The sequence below is a fragment of the Nannospalax galili genome, unplaced genomic scaffold (assembly GCF_000622305.1).
Source record: "Nannospalax galili isolate Female #2095 unplaced genomic scaffold, S.galili_v1.0 scaffold168, whole genome shotgun sequence".
Classification (NCBI taxonomy): domain Eukaryota; kingdom Metazoa; phylum Chordata; class Mammalia; order Rodentia; family Spalacidae; genus Nannospalax; species Nannospalax galili.
In genome coordinates this window covers 524733-541611 of record NW_008357649.1, presented here as the reverse complement: position 1 = coordinate 541611, position 16879 = coordinate 524733, and the positions used below count along the sequence as shown (strand labels likewise).

At 41.2% G+C, this 16879-nt stretch overlaps 1 protein-coding gene across 1 annotated transcript; it reads left to right on the top strand.

The window, feature by feature from the left end:
* The first annotated feature begins 496 nt into the window (after positions 1-496).
* Fkbp3 (FKBP prolyl isomerase 3) lies at positions 497-16631 on the top strand. The gene is made up of 7 exons (XM_008855537.3): positions 497-658; positions 4491-4592; positions 5261-5368; positions 9872-10007; positions 11328-11395; positions 14249-14346; positions 16298-16631. Exons 1-7 carry the CDS (start codon positions 551-553, stop codon positions 16350-16352), a joined length of 675 nt encoding a protein of 224 aa, XP_008853759.1. The 5' UTR covers positions 497-550; the 3' UTR covers positions 16353-16631.
* Positions 16632-16879: the final 248 nt, after the last annotated feature.

The following is a 16879-nucleotide window of genomic DNA, read 5'->3' as shown; positions in this document are numbered from 1 at the left end:
GATAAATAAAAGGGGGTAACGGCTGGTCAGAAGTCGCCGCAGTAGCGTCAATCTAAGCGTGGAGGGGGTTTGACGTCATCAGTGCTGTCCGCAGCCGAGGCTACCCCACAGACTTTGACTCGGACTCAACGAAGAAGTCCTTAACGTCACTCAAGGCCAAGCTCCAATGCGACTTTGGCACACGGAGGCCCCGCCCTTGAGCGCACGCAGAACCCAGGCCACACCCCGAGAGCGTGGCGGCGTCAGACTGAGGCGGGGGTTCTTTGGAGGCCGGGGCCCCGCCCCTTGAGCCCGCCACAGGGCCGGCCACGCCCTATGGCTGGACAGCGCTTGACCAGCCTGACGACTTCCTGAAGCGAGGCCCCGCCCCCCGAGCGCGCCGCAGCGCCGGCCACGCCCTAGGGCGGAACAGCACTGGGCTGACGGGGCAGGCTCTATGCCTCGAGACCCCGCCCCTCGCGCCTTGCGGAGGGCCCAGGCCACGCCCCAGAGGCGGGGCGGCGCGGGACTGAGGCGGGCTGGTTCAGTGAGGCGGCGGCAGCAGGGGAAAATGGCGTCGGCGGTTCCGCAGCGGTCGTGGACCGTAGAGCAACTACGCAGCGAGCAGCTGCCCAAGAAGGACATTATCAAGTTTCTTCAGGATCACGGTTCAGATTCGGTACCAGAAGCAGCCGGGCGGCCGAGCAGGGGCCGCCGAGGGCCGCCTCTCCCCCCCGGAGTTGCTTTACATCCCGGATTCCTCCGTGCCCCCGCCCTCGCGGCCCTCGGCGGCCAGGCCCGAGCGGCCCGCGCGAGCTCCGAGCAGCTCCCGCCCCTGGGGCCGCCCCTGCTTCCTCGGGATCAGCCCTATTTCCAGGCCGGCGAGCTGCGGTCGCATAGTTAGCTGAATTGGGACCTGCGAGGGGCCGAGGCCCTCAGCTCCTGGGGGCTGAAGCGGGTCGGAGGGATCCGGGGTGGATGAGTCCCGGGAGCAGAGTGCTGGCCACTAGGAAAGGGGCGGGATGCGGAAATGTGGGGAAACGTCACGACTTGCTTTTCTTACCGGTTTACTAAATACTGAGTCGATAATCTTAATTTTCAAAAACCCATACATCACGGTTTAACTTTTTTTTTTACAAAATCTATTCACCTTCATACTTAAGGGAGTTAAATGTGAATCATTTTATACAGTGATTTATTTCTCATTGTTAGAAACATTAAAAATTTTTGTTTTGTAATGTACGCTCGCAGTTGTCAGCATTGACTCCATCTTAACCACCCTTTTGTAGTCACGGGTTACTTTTGTCATACCTGACTTTTGTCCTTCATGAAGATTGTTCATTCCCGCCAGCTCTCCCCTCCCACTTTATGTATTTTTGAGGCAAGGTCTCAGGTAGCCGCAGACTAGCCACTCATCCTCACCTCCCAAATGCTGGGGGTTACAGTCGTCCCCCACCCTGCCCAGCTCCGTACTTTTCATTTGTTGAATAATAGTACACATGTTGCGAATCTTCCACTTAGAAATAGCTGCAGCTGTATTTGGGTTCCTTACGGTTTCTCAATTTTAAAATGTTAAGATACGGAGTGTTCTGTAATTCTAAATTATGAAAATGCTTTTTGGTGACTGTCACTTAAGTGCAAATTTTCGAGTGACCATTTGCATAATTAAGCCTATATTTTACAGTCCTAATTTTACCACGTTTAGAAATTTCTGAGCTCATCTGAAGGGAATAGGTCTTCGTTTAAAGAGGCTCTTGGAGGGGAGATTTCTTAAGAACTCTGTAACCTGGAATTCTTGGACATGCATAATTATATTGGCATCAGCATATACTTCACATATTTATATAACATGTACAGTAAGAACTATACTCCAGGTTTGAATATACAAGGTTGAAAAGACCTCTCAGGATCCTTCACCTTTTTAATGGAATTAATTTCTCTTGAGCCAACCTTTATTTCAACTGAAACAATGGAGCTAAGCAGTTAATGCCTCAGTACCTTAGTCAACATATTAAGTTGTCATTAGATGACTCATCCCAATGTTGACTTTAGTTTTCTTTTAGAGTCTAATGTTAGACTAGCCAGAGTAGGTCAATTTCAAGAGATTTGGAACATCACAATATTCTTGTAACCATGCGTATTCGCCAGTGATCATTCACTTACCTAATAGATGGTTGTGATTTTGTAGATCAGAAGATATCAAAGAGATACTTGTATTTTAGGTATTTTTCTGCAGTCTTTCAAAAAAAAACCCACAGGTGTGCTAAAGCAACATTACTTCTGTGAAACCAATTTTTATCTCTTTTCTCCAGTCTTTATCATTGAAGATATTTAGGTGGAGAGTACACACTTTTAGTCCCAGAGGCAGAGGCAGGTGGATCTCTGAGTTCCAGGCCAGCCTGCCTGGTCTACTTAGTGAGACCTTGTCTCAAGAAAAGAAAAGAAAAGAAAAAAAGAGCAAAGGGGGGAAATAATACAGTAGTGACTAAGTCGTTTAAAAAAAAAAATGTTAGAAGGTGTGGAAAGACAACTTGAGAGAAAACAAAGAAGCCAGCAGTGTCCTAATATAAGAAGCAAACTAAAATAGGAAAGGGCTAGGGAGATGGCTCAGTGTATAAAGTGCTCGCCACACCTGTGAGGGCCTGCAGGTCGTTTATATCTGATTATGTCTGGAATCCCAGTGTTCCTACTGGGAGATGAGAAGTAGATAGGCAATTCCCTGAAGCTCTCAGGCCAGCTAGCTTGTGAACTGGAGAGACTATCTCAATTGGGTAGAAAGCAAGGACTTCCACCAGCGTCCTCTGACTTCTAAGCATACCACACTTTTAGTGTGTCCACACTCAAAAACAGGTGTCACACACATACAAAAGATTTTTGGATGGGAATGAGGGAAGTTTTAATCCTCACTTGATTTTTAAGGTAAACATGAATTTTGTTCTTTTTTGTTATCGTGCTTATTTTGTTTTTTGGTCTTTTTAAGACAGGGTCTCCCTGTAGCCAGAGCTGGCCTGGAACTCACAGAGATCCGCCAACCTCTGCCTCCCCAGTGCTGGGATTAAAGGGATGCACCACACCAGGCAGTTTGTTTCTTGAAACTCACTGTGTAGCCCAAGATGGCCTAAAGCAGACTCTCCATTCTCGCTCAGCCTCCCAGGTGCTTTGTTATTTTATATTTATTTTTTGTATGTGTGGCTTTGTATACCTTGGTACATGTGGAGGTCAGAGGACAACTTGTAGGAGTCAGTTCTGCCATTGTAGGGCCCAGAGATCAAACTTGGGTCATAAAATTTGGCTGCAAGTACCTTTTCCTGCTGAGCCATCTATCTTACTGGCCCAAACCTGAGAAACTTGATTCCTGGTATAGGTAGGGTCAGACAGCTAAGACTTTAGCTCAGATAATATGACTCCACAGCCTATGTACTACTTTTGCCAGAAGACAGGTCATAAATATAGATAGGTCAAGATAGCCATTCCCAGAATGGCTGGAGCATGCCAAGGCATGCCAAGTACTACCAGAAATAGCTGCTTATACTATACTTACTAAACATTCGAGTTCTCAATGTGAAAAAGGTTAGGCTGAATCACTGTCTCCCATATATCCTAAGTTTTAGTCCTATAAATGACCTCATATTTGAAAATCTACTTTAAAAATGGGATACAATGTTTATTTTTTTTCATTTCTATTAAAAACTTTACAGCTAGCATAAAATGATCACTTCTTGGTTTTGAAACAGGGTCTTAGAGTGTCCAGACCGGCCTTGAATTCCTAAGCTCAGGGAATCCTCCTGCTTCAGCTTACAATTCCATGGCACCAGGCTCCATTTTCTTTTATTTATTTATTTTGGGGGGGGGGGGGTTCCCTGTAGCCCCTGGCCTGGAACTCGCTATGTAGACCAGACTGGCCTTGAACTCACAGAGATCTGCCTGCTTCTGCCTCCCAAGTGCTGGAATTTTATCTTTTTAAAAAAATATTTTATTTTATTCGGAGTAGAGAGCTGGTGCAGCCATTAAAGGCTCAGGCTCACAACCAAAAATATTTTTTTATTATTTTATTTTATTTTGTGTGTGCATGCATATAGGTAAGTGTACCCATGTCATACAGTGCCCCTGGAAATCAGAAGAGGGCATGTGATCCCCTGAAACTGGAGTTACAGATAGCTGTTAGCTGCCATGTGGGTGCTGGGAATTAAACCTGAATCTTCTGCAAGAGCAGCCAGTGCTTTTAACCACTGAGCCATCTCTCCAGCCCCATTTTTTGTTTCTTGAGACAGGGCTTCATGTAGTCCAACTTAGCCTTAAACTTATAGTATCACCAGGAATGACCTTGAACTTTGTCTCCACTTCTAAGTGCTGGGATAGGCATGCATAAATCACCATGACCAGTGCTTTGTACATGTTAGCAAGCATTCTACCTACTGAGCTACATTCTCAGTCCTAGATTTCATTATCTAATTTTAGCTTCTTCCTACATAAGGGAAATTATTGTAACTAATCAGCTCTTTTCTTTGTAGTTTCTTGCAGAACATAAATTATTAGGAAATATTAAGAATGTAGCTAAGACAGCTAATAAGGACCATTTGGTTACAGCCTATAATCATCTTTTTGAAAGTAAGGTGAGTATTATATCCTATTAGTGGAACTAATTTGCAGAAATTTTATTTCCAAATAGAAATATTAAATGTACTTTTTGCGGACTAAGTTGGAGATTTCCGACCTGCCATTTTTCTTAACTGTGATCATAATTGGACTAGCTGTCATATCAAGCAAGACTAATTTTCAAGATGGCAGAATGCTTGGAGTATTTTGGATTTTTTTTTTTTTTTGAGACAAGGTCTCCCTGTAGACCAGGCTGGCCTTGTTACCACAGACTGCCCCCTGCCTCTGCCTCCTGAGTGCTGGGATTAAAGCTATGTACCACTGTGCCCAGCTTATATTAACTGTTAAATCAGTATTCTCCCCTTTGTTTTTATGCGATTCCTTTAGATGATTTATTTATGGTTGAATTATATATAAACTGTTTTCATTGTGCACGTGCTCATTTATTTGTTTGCTTGTTTATCAAGACAAGGTTTCCCTGTAGCCCAGCTGGCCTGGATTCACTATGTAGACCAGATCTCAAACTCACAGAAATCTGCCTGCCTTTGCCTCCCAAGCTGCGGGGATTAAAGGCGTGTGCCAACACACAGATGCTCATTTATTGAGGATCAAAATCTAGATGATGATCCTAGATTTTAGCCTGTCCTCAGTATTGATAGTAGTATTAGTATGTTTTTTTTTACAGCGTTTCAAGGGTACTGAAAGTATAAGTAAAGTGTCTGAGCAAGTGAAAAATGTGAAGCTTACTGACGATAAACCCAAAGAAGCCAAGTCTGAAGAGACTGTGGATGAGGTTTGTGTATATTTTCTTCCTTTGCCATTTTTCTTTCCTCTTTACACCGTACCTAGGATTGAACCTAGGGCCCCACAAGTGGTAGGGAAGTGCTCTGCCACTGAACTAATCCAAATGCTTCTTTCACTAAGTCACCCAGACTGATGTAGAATTTGTAATCCTCCTGGTTCCATCACCTGACAAGCTGAAATTAAGGACCCAAGCCACCAGGCCCAGCTAATACTTGCTTTATAGCACTAAACCAAAAATTTGATAAGTATAGCCACTTTTAGGGAGCCAAACGATTTGAAATGTACCAATTCCCTATCTTTGGGATAGAAATAAACGAGAACTTCTAGCTTCTGGTCAGAACTCCTGTGTTCTCTGAGCTATTTTAATATTTTAAGGACCTGATTCTGTAGCCAAATTAGACTGAGTGAAAGAAACTTCCTTCTAAGTTATTTTTAGCACTTTCTAATGTAACTGGTGTCCCTGACCATGGAAATAGTCCAAGCCTGGCTTCAGGGAATTGGGTTCATATATCTCATCTTTCCTAACCCATGTATTAAGTTTGAAGCATCAGAAAAAAAACTTTTGGGGGGTTGTTTTGGAGACAGGGTTTCCTTCTTTAGCCCAAGTCGGCTTCATACTCATGTTCTTCCTGCTTCCTAAGTGCAGGGATTACAGGCATGTACCATCTTGCCCAGTTATAAGTTCATTTATTAATAGCAGTCTTAGTGATAATCATTTGTTTAGTTTTTCTAGATAGGCCTTTTGATGAAGAGGTAGTATGGACAGTATGAGTTAAGGTATAGTGGAGCCAGATAGTTACATAATTAAAGCTAGTTAATTTTGCATGATTTTCTTTTCCTTTTCAAAAGCACAAATTAATGTTGGTGGTTCTTTGCATGCGTAGAACAGTTTTGAAGTTTATCACAAATATGTGATGAATATTTTATCAAGTAAATAAATCTGTTGCCTAGAACTGTAATGTTTAATGCAGTACTCACTGGCTTTGTTAGTTTTCCATCACTGTGACAAAAATACTTAAGAAGAACAACTTATAAGGAGGAAAGGTTTATTTTGACCCACAATTTGGGAAGTTTTAATTCATGTTGATTTTGGCCCTGTGGTGAACATAGAAGCTGAGAGGCAAAAAGAAACTGGAAAGATGCGGAGTCTCACAATTCCTTTCAAGAACAAGTCCCCAGTGCCCTAACTTCCTTCTGCTAGGTCCCACCTCATAAAGATTATACACCTCTCAGTCACCCTGTGGGGCGGGCAAGTCCTCATCGCCTGGGATACATTGAAGAACCAAACCATAGCAGTAGCCATTTGAGACTGCTCAGCTCATTGGCAAGGTTTAGATGAGAATTTCTTTTAACGTAGGGGAACAATCTGAGCCAGGCATAGTGGTGCACACCTTTAGTTCCAGCACTCAGGAGGCAGAGGCAGGCAAATCTGTGTAAGTTTGAGGCTAGCCTCTCTACAATATGAGTTCCAGGCCAGCTGGGGCTACAATGAGACTGTCTCAAAAAGAACAAACAAACAAACAAAAAACCCAAAATGGGAACAATCTAATTTTAGTTGAAAGTGCTAATCCTTAGTAGAATAAAGGTATTTGTACTGTCCATACCATTCTTACTTTATAAAAGAGAGAAAAGAAAATTTAAAAATAGAAAACCATAGCAAAGAAAACTTTAAGACAGAAAACCATGGTATAAGATTACCACAGTGTCTGTTTTTGTTAATTTCCAGCCAAAATCACAAGAGCTTAATGTAGAAATCAGAATGCAGTTTGTTGCTTTCAGTGGGTACTCACGCGAATCAAAGAATTTATTTCTCCCATATGATTATGGACTGGGGTGATGACTCAGTAGATAAAAGCACTTGGTACACAGATGTAAAGATGAAAGTTTGAACTCAATGTAAAGCTGAATGCAGTACTATAATCCCAGCACTCCTGGGAGGAAATAGGAGTCAGAGGCAGGAAAATCCCTTGGAAGCTGGCAGGCCAACTAGCCTAACAGCATAGAGATCCAGTCCTACAACAAGGTGGAAAATGACGACTAACACCCACGGTTGTCCTCTGACCTCTGCACACATTGTAGCATGTGTGTACTTGCATTCACACGTAAGACCTCACACATACACAAAGATATATTTTTTAAGAAGAAATAAAACTAATTTTATGTAATAAGTCAGGTAATTCATTCATGCACTTAATTTCTTTTAAACTCAAATATAGTCTAGACCAAAGCATCCAACCTAGGTAACAGTGGCATTATTGCTGTCTTTTTTTGAGACAAGATCTCCCCAGTAGCCCCAGCTGGCCTGGAACTGTATAGACCAGGCTGGCCTTGAACTCATATAGATCCACCTGCCTCTGCCTCCCAAGTGCTGGAATTAGAGGCATGCGCCACCACACCCAGCAATAGTGACATTATTGATTGGATACATTTTTTGTTAAACTTAAGTGTTTGAGTTCAAGGCAGCGTCTCATTCTCTAGCCCAGTCTGGAACTGTGCAAGCCATACTAGTCTCAAACATGTGATCCTCCTTTTTAGGCATGAGCTACCATGCCCATATTAGGTTTTTTTTGCTTGTTTGGGTTTTTCTTTGTTTTTGTGGTAGAGGGCTAAGGTGCTTAATTTATTGTTTCTTTGTTGTTGGAGGCTGTCCTGGGTGGTTAGGTGTTTAGTAGCATCCCTAGCCCTTTAATTTATAACAACTTAAAATATCTCCAGACAATAGTAAGTTGTTCTTGGGACAGGAAAATTTTGTTTAAGATCTAGCATTAAGAAATTGCAACAAAAGGCTGTTGAGATGGTTCAGCAGCAAAGGCACTTACTGTACAAGCCTGGCAACTTGATTTTGATCCCCAGAATGTACATAAAGGTGGAAGCAGGGAGAGCTGGAGAAATGGCTCAGCAGGCAAGAGCTTGCTACTCTTGCAAGAGGACCTGAGTTCACTTCCCAGCACCTGTGGTGGGTGGCCCACATCTACCTGTAACTTCAGTTCCAGAGGATCTGATGCCCTCTTCTAGCCTCCATGGGCACCCACACAAACATGGCATACATACACATGGCATATAAATACATACACATAAAAATAAATCTTAAAAAGGTGAGAAAGCCAGGTGTGGTGGTGCATACCTTTAATCCCAGCACTAGGGAGGCAGAGGCAGGTGGATCTCTGAGTTCAAGGCCAGCTGGGGCTACAGAAAGACCCTGTCTCAAAAAGACAAAAAAAAAAATAAGGTGCAAGAACCACTTCCACAGAGTTGCCCTCTGTTCTTGGCATGTGTGCTGTAGCACACACGCCACCTGCCCAGTACACACACTAAAATTTAAAATTCTTCTAAATAAAAGAAATTGCAATAAATTATCAGGTCTTGAATTAAAGGCTTACAGGATGTACTGCAGAGATACAAGAATAATAACCAGCTATCCTGAGCTGGCCATGGAAGAAACTGGAGTTTGAAGATGGACAGAATTCCATAGAGATTAGAACCCTGCATGGTTATAAATCTATAAGTAGTAATTACATCACTGTAGCAGTCAAAGGAATGACTGTGTCAAAGATAAATTCATCCATTTTGCTTGGTAAAAAGATTTTGTTCAGAACTAAGTTTCATTGGGTCTTTTACAGGGAGAGTGACAGTAGGAGGTGGAGTAGCAGGGACTTGAACAATTGTGGAAGTGAAAACTTCATAGTAATACAATTATTAGTGCCAAAACAACTCAAGTTATTTTGGGAAATGTCACAGTATTTTAGCAATTTATTAGTAATTTTTCTAACTTTCAGAAATAATTCATTTTATGGCCTGTTGAATAATAAATAGAATCATGCCAAAAGAATTTTGGTTTCCAAAGATACTGTAAGTTATTTGACATTAAATTATAGATGTGTAAGTTAATGTTCACATCACAGTGTTGAATTGAAATAGTTTAATTCATAAACATTGGCAAGAGGTAGTTTGTTACCAAGCTAATATACTCTGATCTGACTTTGATCACTATTAGTTATAATGGTATTCTCTGTCATCTTCTAAGTTTTTTTTAATATTTTATTATTTTTATGTGTATGAGTATATTGCCTGCATGTATGTGAGTGCACCCATATTGTGCAATGCTGTGGAGGTCAGAAGAGGACTTCAGATTCCCCTGGAATTGGAGTTAAGGACAGTTCGTAGCTACCATGTGGGTGCTGGGAATCAAACCCAGGTCCTCTGCAAGAGCAGTCAGTGTTCTTAACTGCTGAGCCATCGCTCCAGCCCATCTTTTTTAGTTTTTAAAATTTATTTTTCAGTGTTTTGCATGAATATAAGTGCACCCATGTCGTGCAGTGCCCATGGAGGCCAGAAGAGGGTGTCAGATCTCCTGGAACTGGAGTTACAGATAGTTGTTAGCCACCATGTGGGTGTGGGGAACTGAACCTGCTCTTTGCAAGAGCAGCTGTCCTCTCCAGCCCCCTGTTATCTTTTGAAAAGGACACAAATAACTATGTTTTTTTATTTTTAGGGTCCACCAAAATACACAAAATCTATTCTAAAAAAAGGAGATAAAACCAACTTTCCCAAAAAGGGAGATGTTGTTCACTGCTGGTATACAGGAACACTACAAGATGGGACCGTTTTTGACACAAATATTCAAACAAGTAAGTTTCAATGTAGTCTTTTTGGCTTAAGATGTTGCAAACTTGTTTTGCAGTAGACAGATAAGCAGTCTGTCTTAGCTATTACCTTTTACCCTGCTGTCTTTTGTACTAAGATTTTTCTTGGAAGAGATCTACTTACCATTCACTGGCTTTTTTGGCGGGGGGCGGGGGTGGCCGCCTAAAAAGATCTCTTTATCATTTGGCAAACAGAAAATGAGGAAGCTTAGCAAAGCTTAGCATGCTTTCATTCATTTGCTCTTCTAATAGAACAGCTGAGGTTAATTTGTTAAAGAGGTTTAGTTTTAGTTTGGCTGTCAGTTTTGCCACTCCAAGAACATAGTAGAGCTCCTGATGATGGTCATGTGCTGGCTGTTCCTGCATCGTGGAAAAGCAAAGGTGGGGCACACATGAAAAGAAGTATTTGTGAAACAATGACTGCAGCAGGGAAGTGCCATCCTTGCTTTATTAATGGTCCATTCTCGATACAATTAATCAGTCTCACAGGACTGAAGGACTCATTTTTGTGAGAAAAGCATTAATACCATTTATTCATCTAATAACGTCTTACAGGTCCCCAACTCAATACTGCTGCATTGGTGGCCAAGCCTTAGTATTAGATTAGGAAAGAAAAATAACATTTAATCCTAGCAGTGTCCCAGAATGTTTTAAGATTTGAATGTAAAACACAAAATAAGCTGGATATTGACAGCACATGCCTGTAATCCCAGCACTCAAGACACAGGCAGAAGGATGACTACAAGTTCCAAGTCTGGCATCAGCTACATGCTGAGTTCCAGGCCAGCCACAGCTACACAGTGAGTCTGCATTGAAACAAAAGACCAAGGCATGCTATTTAGTGCTCCCAGTTATTTTTAATGTGTGTCTTAACTGTCACTACTTGCAGCTAGCCACATGCAGTGTAGATAACTACATGCAATAAAACACAAAACTTAACAAACATGTTTGAATATTACTTAATGTAACTTGATTGTGCTATTCTTTTTTTGGGTGTTTTTGAAGCAGGGTCTCCCTGTAGCCCCAGCTGTCATGGAACTCACTATGTAGACCAGGCTGGCCTTGAACTCAGAGAGATCCACCTGCCTCTGCCTCCCAAGCGCTGGGACTACAGGTGTGTGCCACCATGCCCAGCGATTGCGCTATTCTTGATGACATCCTGTTGTAATATCAAAAGGTTACACATGCCTAATTTTTTATTTCTGAAATTTGGCTTCCTGAATTTTTATCAGATGCATAATGCAGTTTTGAAGGCAATTAAAACTAGTGTATGATTAATTATAAGGAAAAAAATCTATTTTACAGGTTCAAAGAAGAAGAAAAATGCCAAGCCTTTAAGTTTTAAGGTTGGAGTAGGCAAGGTTATCAGAGGAGTAAGTAAAGATGGAAGTATACTGCTGCAAATAATTAGAACTGGGGCTGGGGGTGCGACTTTCTGGTAGATCACTTGCCTAGCATATACAAGGCCCTAGTGAGGTGGAATTTTGAACACATGCATGCATACACCCCCAAAATACAAGAATTAGGATTGGAGATAGAAGGAAAATAATCTTTGAAGTCAGATTTAGTGTTATCATTGCTGGATGATGTGGTACAAGATGTCAGGGCCTCAGCTTCCCCAACTACAAGAAAAGTAAAGCTTAAGGAGAAGTTAGGCTTGAGTTGAGCCAACCATTATAGTGTATTAAAGAAGCTAAAAGCAGGGGCCAGAGAGATGGTTCTTGTAGAAGACCCAGATTCGAATCCCAACACCCACATGGCAGCTAACAACTCTCTTTAACTCCAGTTCCAGGGGATCCAGTGCCCTCTGTTCTCTGTGGGCACTTCACAACACAGGTGCACTTACATACATGCCGGCAATACACACACACATATTTTTAAAAGATAAAGTATAAAAAACAGCCAAAAGCAGGTTGATAGTTTTCTCCAATCGTGTTTTCTTGCTAAGCCTGCCTATTAACCTGTAGTTCCTTAGAACCTCAGTGACATCCAAAATGCCTACCAGTATAGCTACCGAGACACATTGGTCTCTAAATTGTTAAGATACAGCTAAAGACTATCTAGAGCTCAAAACACAATGTAAAATATCTTAACAGTTTAGAAGGTGTAGCTTAGTGTTTATAGAGCATCACTAACATGTACAAGGTTTAATCCTCAACCCCTCAGGAAAACGAAGGTTGAAGAGAGCTTTTATTAACTACATCAAGTTGAGTGATTTTTGTAATTCTGTAACTTAGTTGCATACTGCCTTCTTCTAATCCATATTTATGGTTTTCATATCAAATAATTTTATCCTATTTTATCCCTTATGTGATGGTTGGATTTCAAGAGCATATTACGAATATATTTTTAAAATTTTGCGTGTATGACTGCATTGCCTGCATGTATGTAAGTGTACCTGTGTAGTGCAATGCCCACAGAGGTCAGGAGATGGTGTCTGACCCCCTGGAACTGAATTAGGATGGTTGTTAGCCACTATGTGGGTACTGAGAACTAAACCCATGTCCTGTGCAAGAGCATCCAGTGCTCTTAACCACTGACCTATCTCTCCAGCCCCAAATATACTCTTATATGATGTGGATGTAACTATTTGGCAACCTGCTTTAAAATCCAAGTTAGGGAGGCTGGGCTTGGTGGCACACATCTTTAATCCCAGCACTTGGGAAGCAGAGGCAGGCGATTTCTGTGAGTTCCAGGCCAGCCTGGTCTACATAGTGAGTTCCAGGCCAGCTGGGGTACAGGGAGACCCTGTCTCAATAAAAGACGTACCCCCCGCACCCCGCCCAAAAAAATTCCAAATTAGGAAATTGGGTGTGGTGGCACACACCTGAAATCCCAGCACTTGGGAAGTGAAGGCAAGATTAGGAGTTCAGGTCATGCTCAGTTACACAGCAAGATCCAGGCCAGTTATCAATACATGAAGCATAACACCAACAAAAAATCCAAACTTGAAAAACAAAATTGGAGAGGCAAACCATAAGCTTTTATCCTTTCTTCAAAAGTTAGTTTTACTCTCTATGAAAGAACTTAACACTTTAAAATAGCCAGATGTGCACACCTTTAATCCTAGCACTTGGGAGGCAGAGGCAGGTGGATCTCAGTTCAAGGCCAGCTGGAGCTACAGGGAGATCCTATCTCAAAAAGACCAAAGGGAAAAAAATTGGTAATTGTGAAATTGTTGTAGAGTAACTCATATTCTTGTAAAAATAGACTTGACTACCTGAATTAGATCCCTGGAACCCATATGGTAGGAGAGACCTGACTTCTGAAATTGTCTTCCTACATCCACATGAGTGCCTTCACATATACATACTAAGTAATTATGTGAAAAACAAAAAAGACAGAACCCTTTTTTTTAAAACAAAAAACGCATGCCATGATATAAAATAGTAATCATCTTGTTATGACCCTGTTAACTGATTTCCATACGTAAGGCATGTTGCAGCTTACAAGTGCTTCACATGTATGTCACTTAATAAGTTTGTCACATTGAAAAGCTTATTTATTGAAAATCTCTCCCCCCCCCATTGAGGAAATTGAAGACAAATATTTAGGGACTCATTCAGGGACATTACATTAGAACAAAAATAGAATCGTTTAAAGACTTCTATTTCTGTGTCTCTGTATGCCATGTGTATGCAGTGTTCATGGAGGCCAGAAGTGTGTGTTGGATCCTCTATAGCTGGAATTACAGGTGGTTGTGTGCTGCTGGAAGAGCAAGAACTGCCCTTAACTTCTGAACCACCTGCAGCCCAAACAGAATTCTTTTTAAAAATAGGTTTACTGGGGCTGAAGAGGTGGCTCTGGTTGAGAGCAGTGGCTGCTCTTTCAGAGGACCCACATTTGATTTCTAGCACCAACATGGCAGCCAACAACTGTCTGAAACTTGAGTTCCAGGGGATCTGGTGCCCTCTTCTGACCTCCACAGACATTGCATGTACATAGTGCACTTAAATACATGTAGGAAAAACATACATACAAATTTTTAAAGTTTGCTGCTGAGCATGGTGGCACTTTTTAATTCCAGCACTTAGGCGGTAGATGCAGGTGGATCATTGTGACTTTGAGTCCAGCCTAGTCTACTTAGCAAGTTCCAGGGCCAGCCAGTACAACATAGTGCAATCCTGTCCCAGAAAGAATAAAAAGGGGGGTGGAGGGGAACTGTTCTCTAATTCCATGGTTTTTTGGATTTTTTTTGAAAACTGCTATTTTGCTCTTCCTTTTAGTGGGATGAAGCACTCCTGACTATGAGTAAAGGAGAAAAAGCTCGACTGGAGATCGAACCAGAATGGGCCTATGGAAAGAAAGGACAGGCTGATGCTAAGTATCCTTTTCCCTTCATGATTTAAACACACACATATACTTAAGATCGGGGTCAATAAGTTGGCCCAGCAGTTGAAGGCATTTGCTACCAAAGACCAACAATCTGAGCTCAATTTGCCACCACCCACAAGGTAGAAAGAGACAACTCTCAGGAGTCATCCTCGGACCTCCACTTGCATATGGATTGCATACACAGGCAGACATACAAAGAGTCTTTTTTTAAAAAAAGAAAGATCACTTGAAGGTATGAAAGATGCTGCCTAGGCTAGTTTCCAAATCAAGAATCCTTTGCCATCAAGTGATCCTCTTGAAGCTGGGGCCACAGGAGTGTGACGCTGTGTCTAGCAGTTATTTTCTGTTGGTATAAAGGATTCAGACACTCCCTTTTATTCAAATTCCTTTTTAAAAAATATTTTTATTTATTTATTTATTTTGGTCTTTTGGAGACAGGGTCTCCCTATAACCCCAGCTGTCCTGGAACTCACTATGTAGACCAGGCTAGCCTTGAACTCAGAGATCTACCTGCCTCTGCCTCCTGAGTGCTGGGATTAAAGGTGTGTACCACCACACTCAGCTAATACTATTTTTATGTATATGTGTGTATTGCCTGCATGTAGGTAAGAGCACTGGTGTCAATTGAATGCCCAAGGAGGACAGAAGCAGCTGTAGGATCCCCTGGAACTGGAGTTACAGTTGTTAACTGCCATGTGGGTGCTGGGATTCGAACCCGGGTCTTCTGCAAGAACAGTCAGTGTTCTTAACTGCTGAGTCATCTCTCCAGCCCTTATTCAAATTCTTAACTTTCGAAATCTGTGAAATGTAAGCTTGCATCTTTGAGAGGCAACACCCCCTCCCCCCCAATCACAAGGTCTTCTGTAGGCTTGGCTGATCTTGAATTCCTCATCCCCTAAATTCTGGGTTCACAGGCAAAAATGTTTATTTCAAGAAGGTGCATGTGCTCAGTATAAACAACAAACTACTGGATGTATATACAAGTAAGTAATTTTCTGCTCGAGTATCATTAAACTAAGTATTCAAATCTGAAATTAGAACAGACATTAGAGGTACCACTTGTGAAATGAAGGAGAAGACCACAGGACAAATAGTGTTAGTAAATATTTATTAATGATAAAGACAATACTCTCATAGGTCCAGTTAGTTAACATTTACAAAAAGCAAAAAGGCAATGACCATAGACCATTTAGATTAAATCAATTTAATAGTTAAGTGAAAAGGTAGTTTTAACTTTGATTTCGTTCCAACTGGCCCAGTTAGAGTAATACTGGGAGGGTTTTGGGGGGCAGGGAGGGGGGAGCAATTAGTGAGGTTAAGGCTGGAAGCCCTCTCTGTAGTCTTGGAAATTTAAACTTATTTCAACCGTCTATCCAGACCAGATAGCTAGCTGCAGCTTCCTCTCCCATCTGAAAGCATCTTAAGACCAATCTAGTATACATACATCACATGCTTCTCTGAATGTAATTCACAACAGATATAACAGGCTACCTCATACAGACTTTAATATAGCATACACACTGACAATCCTTAGGTGTTTTCAGTATTTACTTAGTAGGAGTCTTCATGAAATATTGACTAATTTTGTAGGTAGCATTAGTGAGGCATCCAGTTAAGATGAATGCTATTTTGAACTCTGCTTATATACTGATAGGTAAAGATATTTTTAGGAGCCTTTAGGCTAGTGTGTATATATATATATTAGACTCTGAATCAAGTACAAAACATTTCCGCTTAAATTTGTTTCCCGTCTGTATTCTTACAATCTCTGAAGGCTGGCCTGAACTCTGAATCCTGGTTCCACCTCCTCAGTGTTGGGGTTTAGATGTATGCTACATCAGCACTCTTCCTTTTGGAGTGATTCTATGTAGGTATATATAATATACTAGGAGTTTGGGGAGAGGCACTTTTCATCAAATTTACCTTGACTTTACCAACAGAATTCCACCAAATGCAAAACTGATTTTTGAAGTGGAATTAGTAGATATTGATTGAAAAAGCAGTGCTTCAGACTAAAGACATCAGCAACAATAAAAATTTGGCCTTGAAATTTAATGTAACTAATTAAAGCTTGTTACTATAAGGGAAGAGTCAACTGGAAAATTCAAAGAGCTAAAACTTGCTTATTTGATGTTAACTTTTGAGAAATGTAATCCCTTGAGTCCCTTGAAATCTCAGATATTTTACTATTGCTATGTAGAACATTATGGAGAACTAGTTGTTTATCCTTTTACCTCATAAACTGAAAGGCTCAATAAAAATGTCTGAACTGTCTTGATTGGGTTGATTAATTTGGTGTTACTCTATAGATAAGCAGGACTAGAAACTTCATCCAAATAGTATGTAGTTTCTCATAAAATTGGCTAGCTTTGTCTAAATAGTCCTCCATGGCAAAAGGTCAGACAGAATTTGATGTAGAAAGCTAAAAGTACTAAAACAGTACTTTAGCAGTAAGATAGCTTAAATTTAGGGGAAGTTTACTTCAAAATAAAATATTAATGTTAATTTATATTAGGTGAACC